Source organism: Phaseolus vulgaris, chromosome 4 (assembly GCF_000499845.2).
Source record: "Phaseolus vulgaris cultivar G19833 chromosome 4, P. vulgaris v2.0, whole genome shotgun sequence".
Lineage (NCBI taxonomy): Eukaryota > Viridiplantae > Streptophyta > Magnoliopsida > Fabales > Fabaceae > Phaseolus > Phaseolus vulgaris.
In genome coordinates, this window is record NC_023756.2 from 31,200,843 (window position 1) to 31,211,483 (window position 10,641).

The following is a 10,641-nucleotide window of genomic DNA, read 5'->3' on the forward strand; positions in this document are numbered from 1 at the left end:
CAGGTACAGACTTTATATAATTTATTTTCTCTCCTTATACACTATAAGAAAAAATGGTTTTAACGAGGGTTTATTTTTACATTATCCAGGGTTAAAACCTCCATTAAGTCATTTACCCAGGGTTGTAGTTTCCCCCGCTAAACCATCTCTGGGGAATGTGATCCCCAGGGTTTTTTTAAACCTCAGGAAAAGCCTTTCAAAACTCTTGTTAAATACCAAGGGTTTAAGAACCTCCGTAAAATATCATGGGTTTCAAAACCTCTGTAAAATACCATAGGTTTCAAAACCTCCGTAAAATACCACAGGTTTTAGAACCTCCGTAAAATATCATGGGTTTTAAAACCTCCGTAAAATACCATGGGTTTCAAAACCTCCGTAAAATACCATGGGTTTCAAAACCTTCGTAAAATACCATGGGTTTCGAAACCTCCTTAAAAAATACGATAGGTTTCAAAATTATGAAAATTTGTTTTTTTTATTCATTTACCATTTAGGCATTCATGTGTTTTTTAAACCACAATTATTTACATCTATTGTATTTATTTATCTATGTTTATCAAAGTATTTTTTTTTCAATAAATAAAAGAAATAAATGGCACCAAGCTTTATCTTCAACAATATCTTAGGATGAAGATTAAGCAGAGATAAGTTAGTGTTTAGCAAGCTTTTTATTTATTTCTTTTCTCACCAAATTTTAACATTAAACACCATGAATACAATAAATCAACAACTCGACGAGGATCAAGATCAAGTACACATATCGGTCCAAAGATTTATTTTGTTCCGCTTTATTAGTTCAAAAAGATTACTTATATCAATAAACTACATCATTCTTCAAATTTATCCCAAGAAAATTCAGTTCTCCGAAAATTAAATTCATAAAAAAAATTAAATTTATCCCATAATATCATGTTGAGCAAGTCCCAATAATTCTAACCCTTCCTCGCCACAAAAAAAATCCCCTGCCTTCGTTCCCAACCTCCAAGTTTTTTGCTACGAGATAAAGGAAAACTTGAAAAAGAATCAATTCATGTTTGACTGAACAGTATCAAACGCACATAAAACCCACGGGTACAAAATACAGCAAAAATAATCTTATCTAATAACACAAAACACCTAATAAAAGCACTGAAAAACATTTTAAGTAATATCTTCTCCACTACCGCACACAAGAAGATTGGACAAACCATTTTGGCCCTAAATGGAGGAGCTTTGTAGAGAGAAAACAGCAGTTTGATCCAAACATATTCCCAATATGCCATCATTCCAAACATTTAACAATATTGCACTATGGTACCAAAACAAATTTCATAATTGTTCGTTCCTTATATAATCATTATGCTCCTTTCACAAACAGGACACAAAGCTACTAAGTATTACCTTGCCTATTGCTCCTAGAACTATTGTTGCATTTGAACACCCATAGACAGTAGCATATCTCAAAGGTTCTAAGATGTATATGGCAGACTCGTGGCAATTTAGAACCTATAACGATCAAACAGAATTTTTATTAGCATACTACATATAGTTATCAACCATAATCTGAAGTGGCCTCTCAATTTCCAAACACACATGATTCAAGCAGAAAAAACATATATTCACTCAAACAATACCATATCATAAAATGGGGACATATCCTTTTTAAGGAACTAAATGTTACAAAGTTTACTATAGATGTTCAAAAACTAAGCACGAAAACCAAACTTAACCCAATACAAACTGATCAGTTGGCAATTTTATGCCCTCATTTCAATATGGCTATAACATAACCATATCAATCAGAGTTGTTAAATAGCAGGCATAGTGATGATATAGCTCAACTGCATAGCGGTATTTCTTTGATCCACAATTGCGAATCCATCTTCAATTACAACCTCTATCATTGTTGTGGTTACAACATACATCCTCTAGTCATCTTTGGTGAAATTTAGGGGGGAACTTGTTAGAATGGATGACTTTAAACTAGAGGGAGGGGGGGGGGGGTGAATTGTTTAAAGAGGGTTTTCACAAACTTTTAAGTCAAGAATGAAATTATCTCAAGAAACAATTGATAAAAATCCAGTTTGCCAAATCAATAAGCAAAAACAGCAGCACCAGAAAAACAATCGGTTGTTTATACCAGTAAACAAAAATAAAAACTGAATTTAAAGAGATTAAGGATAGAGAGATTGCACACAGATGTTTATACTGGTTCACTTTAAACCCAGAGCTACATCCAGTCTTCTCAAAAACCACTGAGGAATTCCACTAAGCAATCACACCTAGATCCCTTACACCACAACCAAGAAAGTGACCTTGATCCCCTCAAGACACACACTTCTCTTCGCCAACACACCAACACTAAGAATGCTGATCTTGATCCCCTCAAGAACACACAAAAATCCTCAGCAAACACAAAGAAGCAAATGTTTTACAAAATTCAAGAATTACACTTTTTACAAAAGTAAATCTGAAATCAATACAAGCAGAATTCCAATCTCTTACACTGTGATCAATCTCAATCTCTAAGCAATCTCAATTCTTTGAAAAACTCAAAAACTTGTGTTCAAAAACTTATTTTTCAAATATGTTTTTTTTTGTGAATTTATTCAAAGATGTTTGTTATCAAATCTTAACAAACTATTAGTTGCATTTAAAGATTGCTAAAAGCATTTAAAACTGAAGCGTAATCAGTTAAAACATTTAATGCTCAGTCAAAGCACAAAATAGTTTTTCTGTTATGGTACCAAAACAAACAATCAGTTGTTTCCTCAAATCAATCAGTTGTTTTGGTTTTATCAGCTCAACCATTTGAAAAACAGTTTTCAATCTTTTCTAAAAACATCTAAGTATAAAACAATCGGTTGTTTCGACAAAACAATCGGTTGTTTTTCACTTAGTTTGAAAAACACTTTTCTTTTAAAAAGATTGAGAATGCCTATGCTTTGGATTCAATCACAAAGTGGATTACAAACACAATCTACCCCAGATCCTAACTAAGACACCTCAGCAACAGCAAGCACAACCAAGCCTTCAACATCCTTCAAAGGGTTTGGATTCTTCAAAACTTGAACACCACTTGGTTCAACAGAACTTGGTTTAAGTAATATAATTGTAATACTAGGAATAACATTACAGAGAATTTTTAGTCAGAATCTTATTCCTATGCATGTCCAAAAATATGTTTGGTTCATTTTTCATATTCCTTGGAATGTTTTTAAATTTTAAAATGATTAAAGATATAAAAATGGAATGGAAGTTAAACTAGAGTTAAAAAATAACTTTCCTCATTCCTATGGAAATGTACCTTTCTCACCCCATTAGCACGTAAAATCAGTTCAGATAATGCAACTTCCTAATTTTTATGGTTTTGGTTTTGCCTTCCTAATTTTTTGGCACACTTCCTTGATCAGACACCTACAATATAAACATATATCACAATTAGAAATGTAAATCAGAAAAATAAAACAAGTTATTTAAATTTTTTAAACATTACCGATGAACGATTGAACATAGTCAACTCAGGAGGCAATTGACCTTGATAACTTTGAAAGAAAAAATTCATCATTATCTCAAATCTTTTTTCATGTTCTTCATATCTTTTTTCACGTTCTTCATATCTTTTATTTTGTTCATCCAATTATGACTTTAATGCAATAACCTATATTAAAACACAATTTATCATGAAAAAGAGTGAGAAAACCATACACATTAAAAAATAACCAATTTATCTACAAAAGCTATACTAAATTTCCTATAATTTTGTGTGAATAATATTCAACACAACATTTCCAATCTTGGCATGATAATCTAAAGTAAACAACACCAAATTGCTACATAAGAAAATGCATGTTCAAAAACCTGATTCTCCAATTCTCTATAAGAAGTAGTTGAAGATATCCAGTGCGAGAATTTCTAGTATATCCAAACACATGAGAAGGGCAAGGTCCCAATCCCATCCCTCAAACATGACCACAATGTTCTTCACTTACAAAGGCATGAGCTAGTGAATCATCAACTGATATATCATGTGAGAGGGAAGATGTATTTGACTCATATGCTTGAATCTTTTCCTACAAATAATGAAAAAAGTTATAAATGAAGCTCACATCCAATTTGGTTGAGTTTTCATCTTTACAAAAATGATACTTACCCCAATCTCTCTTGCCCCATCATTCACAAATTCTCCGTTAGCATGTTTATGTGTTGCTACCCATACTTCTCCCCTACTAACTTTGCAACCAAGCTCTTTCTCCTACAAAATGTAACAAAAGTATATGAATCATGATATATGATATAACAAAAATTATAGGAGAATCAAGTTACCATCTCATCTTTCTTCCGTGCAATGCTTTTGGATCCACTAGTATGAGGAACTGTTTGCTTCTTTCTATTATGCTTGTTCTTTTTGGCAATTTCCTAAGCATACATACATGTAGTAAAAGAACTAAATATAAATAAATCAACACTTTAAAGAATAAAGTAGTTTTTATTACCTTTGTCCTTGAATTTAAACGGTAGTCAACAAAAGAAGCCCAATGGACTTTATTCATTACTTCTAGACACATTGCAATAATTTCATCTCTATTGTGTGTTCCATCATTTCTTTGTTGCCATAGTTGTTGCCTATACTCAGTCCACTTTGTGTTAAGTAATTTGAAGATATATCTTACATGAGCATCAAATTCAACTTCAAACTTAGCCTTCAAAATTATTACACAAGTAAATGTAACGATAATTGCAATATAATATCAATTAAAAAACAGAAAAATCCAAAAATCAATTACTTGAATGGTTTTCTTAAGTATATCTTCTTTGTAATCTTTGGGAATCTTCCTCCAACTTTGATAGCTAATAGGAAATGCATTAACATTTCTTGCAACATGACCTAGAAACCTATTCAACAATGCTCCACTGTCATCAATTGGTTGGTTCTCGTTACTCCAGTTAACAAGAATCCTCTCACCAACAGATAAAAACCATACATCATTTGTTGTTAATTGTTTCCTAACCTTTTTGCCTTCACTATCTGTCAAAATTATTGTTAGTTTAAGAGGACGAACATAAAAAAAACAAATACAATGTTAGTTTGCAATGTATTGATTCAAGCTTACCAATGACATCAACAAGCCATGATCTTTTACGTGATACATGCTTTGATTGTTCAGTTTGCATCTCAATACCCACATTTTCTTCCCTTTCTTCATCAGATTGTAACCTTGGTGTAGGTTCAAATGTAGATTCATGGACAAATTCATTTGTATTATCAAATTGCAATTCAGGTGCATAAGTGTTCATAGTAGTAGAAATCAACCTGTGAGGTGCATGTGGGGGAGGAGGCTTCTTATAGGATGAGAATTCACATGAGGTGCTGCATAATAATTAAATGAATACATGTGAAAAATAATATATTTTTAAAGAGAATTCCAAATTAAAATATAAGTACAAACATCTCACTAAATGGAAGTTGTGTATGAACTTACATAAGTTATTAAGGGCTAGAAGTTGGTCAAAAGTGTTATTGAGGGTATCATGTTCTGTTGCTCTAGTCTTCTTGATGGACATTTTCTTCATCTTCAGGTATTCTTGAAATAATAACATTAATACAAGTCAAAATAGAAATTCAATAAATCATAATATAATGCATGTATAAACAATAATGTATAAGTAATAAGGATGATAATTTAAACAAAAATAATATACAAGTGTTCAATTAAAAATAGGACCTTGTTAACGATATACTCCTTTCTCCATTTACAAATAAAGTTTCAACATTGTTTTGTACAAATGCTTCACATTAATGAAAAGTGACATCAGTATCTTCTCCCATGTCATATAAGTCTCGTGGCTTTAGATGCACAGGAATGCTCCAATCTTTAGCTAATTCATCCACTACATAATAAACCATTTGTGCTTCTTTAGCTTGGATGTATGGTTCATCATCATTATCACCAATGTGTATCAAACGTGTAAAGTTTACTAGTGTAAATCCAAGATCATTTGTCATAATCCCTCTAGAAGTAGTTGTATTAGCCCACATACATTTGAACAAAGTAACAGAAAATCGACTATTATAGTTTATCTCAATTATGTCTACCAATTTTCTATAATAAGGCACACCCCCAAATTGCATTTGATTGTCGATGCTACTTGCATAACTCCTTGTCCCAAAAGTACCAAATATCCCACTGTTTTGTGTTTTAAGTCCTTCATCTCTCTCCAATGTACGGAACTTGAAGCCATTTACATTGTAAGCATTGTAACGTTTTGCACAATCAATTGGCCCCATAGCTAAGAACTTTAAATCATCTGAGTGAGGTCCATTCAACTCATTTCTTATCTAAAAAATAGGAAAATATGATCAAGACAATTCTATATATTCAATATAATCAAACCTCAACAATATAAATTATACATACACGACGAGAAAACCATTCTGCAAATTCTCTATGAACCATTTTATCTATCACAGAGGGTGACCGTGTACGACTTCTTAATTGTCTTCGTATAATGTCTCTAAAATGCAGGAGGAAATAATATCTCCATGTGACATAATGTGAGAACAACTCTATTTTGCAGTTGGTTAAGTTCATCCACTTTTAAAACTTTACTGCATAAGTTTCTAAAAAATGAACACAAATCAATCAAAACATAGCATACTTCCTTAGGGAGTGTCTTTCTCATTGCTAAAGGTAGAAGTTGTTCCATCAAAACATGTGAATCATGACTTTTCAATCCTCTAAGCTTACATTGTTTGACATCAACACATCTACTAATGTTACTTGAGTAGCCATCTGGAACAATGATGTTCTTTAGTGTTGTCAGAAATGTATGCTTATTTTCTTTTGTCAATGTATATATAGCAGGAAGATATTTATTATTTTCATCAGGCCAAAGATCAGGTTTAACACCCCAATCTTTTAAGTCCTTTTGTGCCTTTAGGTTATCTTTTGATTTTTTACCTTGGTTCAATAATGTATACACCACATTATCAAATACATTTTTTTTCAATGTGCATAACATCTAGATTATGGTGCAATAAATTGTTTACCCAATAAGGAAGTTCAAAAAATATACTTTTTTTTCGCCATTATAGAGGGCCATCAATAGCTTGGTGATCTATGCGTTGTCTTTTCCCCAGTTCCTCAACTTCTGGTTCTTTCTCAAATATGATATTGACATTCTCAACTTGTCGTAAGACATCTGTTCCTGATATTGTCAAAGGACAATTTCTATTTTCCACACTTCCATCAAAATGAATGCGGGCTAATCTAAATTTGTGTGTTGCATTTAACCAACGTCGATGATTCATGAAACAAAATTTACCCTGAATCTTCTTAGGAGTAGTGTCAAAATTACACCTAGGGCAAGCCAACCCAGTATGTGTATTCCACCCAGATAAGGTTCCAAGACCAGGAAAATCACTAATGGTCCACAATATAGCTGCATGCATATTAAACACTTCATTGCTATATGAATCAAAACTTTTAAGTCCAATGTTCCATAGCTCTTTTAATTCTTCAATTAATGGCCTTAAATATACATCAATATCATTTCCTGGTGCTCTTTTACCGGGAATGATCATGGAAAGAATGAATGAACTTTGCTTCATACACATCCAAGGAGGAAGATTGTACGGTATGAGTACAATAGGCCAAGTACTACGACTTGTACTCAAATCACCAAATGGATTGAATCCATCAGCAGCCAAACCAAGTCTGACATTTCGAGCATCTGAAGCAAATTGAGGATTCATTAGATCAAAGTTCTTCCATGCTTCCGAATCCCTCGGATGCCTTAGTATGTCGTCATTTGTACTTCCTGAAGCATGCCATTGCATATGCTCAGCTATTTTAGAAGACATAATCATTCGTTGTAAGCGTGGCTTCAATGGAAAATATCTTAAAACTTTAGCAGGAACTTTCTTTTGCTTTTTCATAGTACCATCAATAGTCTTGTTCTTCTTTCTTCTTTTCCATCTAGATTCATTACATTTCTTACAAACTTCTTTGTCTTTGTCTTCTCCATAGTACAACATGCAATCATTTGGGCAAGCATCAATTTTGGTGTAATGAAGGCCAAGCTTATTGATGATTTTCTTAGCTTCATAGAAGGAACATGGAATTTTAGCATAATCAAAGGCATCTGCTAACAACTCCAATATCATTGACATTGCCTTGTCAGACATTCTACATAGACATTTGATGTGGTACAATTTGAGCAAGAAAGAAAGTTTAGAATACTTGCCACATCTTCATACAAACTTTGTTGCCCATCATGCATAAACTTCAGATACTCAGCAATTTCATCAGGCATCATTTCGCTTGATCTAGGACGCATATCCTCATCATCCTCCACGTTATCATCATAGAAATTTTTTTCGAATGCGTCATTAACCATGACACGTATGGGATCATTACCAGAAACTTTATGCTCATTTGATTGGAAAACTGGAGGTGTTTCAGTCGTATTTTGTACAAAACTTGTCTCGCCATGTAGAAGCCAAAATGTATAACCTTTTGGAAAAGGATGAAGAATCAAGTGCTCATGTGTTGCTTCTCGAGTTTGCCATTTTTTAAGATTGCATTTTGGACATGGGCAAATTATCTTACCCTCAACGCTCTTATTAGCAAATGCAAATTCCAAAAATTTATTCTATCCGTCCATGTACTGACATGTATTTCGAGGCATGTTAATCCAAGACTTATCCATGTCTAAATGGAATTGTTTGATAAAAATAAAGCAAACCTAGCATGAAAGTTTAAAAAAAAACATGTGTCAACAAGAGCATTAGAATGCGTAAAAGAATAGAAGTGAAATAAGTGTATAAAGAAGTTGTACAAAGTGTATGAAGAAGATATGAAAGTGATAAAAAAAATATATTTTATTTCTATTTGAACTCAATTAATTATTAATTAGTATTCGAATCTCGATAATCTCAATTAAGACATGATCAAGATTGATCTAAAAGAGATTAACATGGAATATTACATGTGTGGACATTCAATTATGAAAAGCACACATCACAGGTGCAATTAAGGGTAAGCAATGCTACAGATGAAAAGCACAATTTAGTGTGTACAAACAAAGCATATGTGAAGTTAACACCTAATGGTGTTAACCAAGGTAGTTGAATTGACACAAGTGGCTCCAAAAAAACATGAAAAATATAGAAAACTGCAGCATGCACTTGTTTGTGTGTATCACAAAATGATATATATATATTGATGAATGTAGTGATTAAGGTTAAACTCACGTTTTTGGTTGCGGAGCTGAAAGCCTCCCTGTGGCTGATATTTGGATTACTAGCCTTAATCCTTTAGATTTCCTCCCTGCAAAATTAGACACTTGAAAAGACTTGCTATTTGTTTTTACTCAATGGAATCATCTTTAGTCTATTTTCATATTTCTTTTTTAAATTATTTTAGAATTATAAGAGATTATTTTTACTGGACTACGTACTCCATATATTTTAATAATTCTTTTATGTCTTAGGCATTTATTATCATGCACAATTTGAAACTTATTTCTCTAAAACTAAAAAAAGACAAGGAAAAAAGTTGTCTCATCTGAAATTGTGAAAAATAATAAAAAATTGGTGTTATGGTATTGAGTTTGATGATGGAAGAATTGACAATGGCACTTTTACTTCAATTGTTTTGAACCTGTTGGTGATGGAGGACTCCAACACTGACCTAAAGTACATATAAAAAAGATTGAGACGACCACTGTACGCTAGGTTTTGTGCTTGGTCCATCTGTTTATAATTTTCGATGTATTTTTTATATTTGTCATTAAAACTTACAATTATTCTCATTACTTCACAAAGTTTTGAATATATCAAATATTTTTTTTAGTGAATAACAATAAGATTTACTTTTTTTAATGTACAGATTTATGAGAACTAACATTCTTTGCATTTCATGTTTCAATTTTCAGGCAGTATTGAAGACCCATCCTCTTGCATGACTCCAATATTTAAGCTTGTTAATGGTTGGACAAGGCAACAATGGTTTCTTCAAATTCCCTTACTGTACTGATAAAAAAACATCTTCACTGTCAATTGGGAAACTAGTATGCATGTTCTAATTGTTTGAAGTTTTACTTTTTACTAAATTAACGCTATTAAGTTTCGTGCTTGTAAAGAAATATAAATTATCATGCATTTTATTAACAATTCACTCGTAATTTTCTTATAATCCAAACTTCGGTCTGACATTATTTAATTAAATATATTTCAGATATTTGTTTCAAGAAAGTTTCATGATTGACGAGTGTCCCATTTACTTATTTATAAAGATTAAATATTTTTGCTACATACATATAGTTGATAAAAACTAAAAAGAAAAATAATCAATTCAAATTGAAGACATCTAAAATATTATTTATAAAATAAGGGTGTGGTGCACAGAAAAATAAAGAATAAGTTCAGAGTTCAGAACAGAAACGAAAGTAGAGAAAAATATTGCCATGCATGTGCGAGTGTATGTCAAACAAACATTGCATAATATATAGAACAATAAAAAATTAGATCTAAATTGGGATGTTTTAAAACCAAGAAAATCTCAACTTTGTGATACTTTCTCTTCCCATTTCTAAACTATTTCAAGTGAGAAAAAGTGGAATGTTGAAATTAAAGAGGTAGAGGATAGAATGCTGGAT

General features: G+C 32.1%; 1 protein-coding gene across 1 annotated transcript; it reads right to left on the minus strand.

The window, feature by feature from the left end:
- Window positions 1-7,069: 7,069 nt before the first annotated feature.
- Window positions 7,070-8,379, minus strand: LOC137838649 (uncharacterized). Its single transcript, XM_068647884.1, has 2 exons — window positions 8,240-8,379; window positions 7,070-8,168 (listed from the first exon to the last, which is right to left on the minus strand). Exons 1-2 carry the CDS (start codon window positions 8,377-8,379, stop codon window positions 7,070-7,072), a joined length of 1,239 nt encoding a protein of 412 aa, XP_068503985.1.
- Window positions 8,380-10,641: the final 2,262 nt, after the last annotated feature.

Coding starts and splice junctions, on each gene's coding strand:
- LOC137838649 (XM_068647884.1), bottom strand. CDS start 8,379: ATGGTTAATGACGCATTCGAAAAAAATTTCTATGATGATAACGTGGAG. Junction 8,169..8,239: donor CATGATGGGCAACAAAGTTT/GTATGAAGATGT, acceptor ATGTCTATGTAG/AATGTCTGACAAGGCAATGT.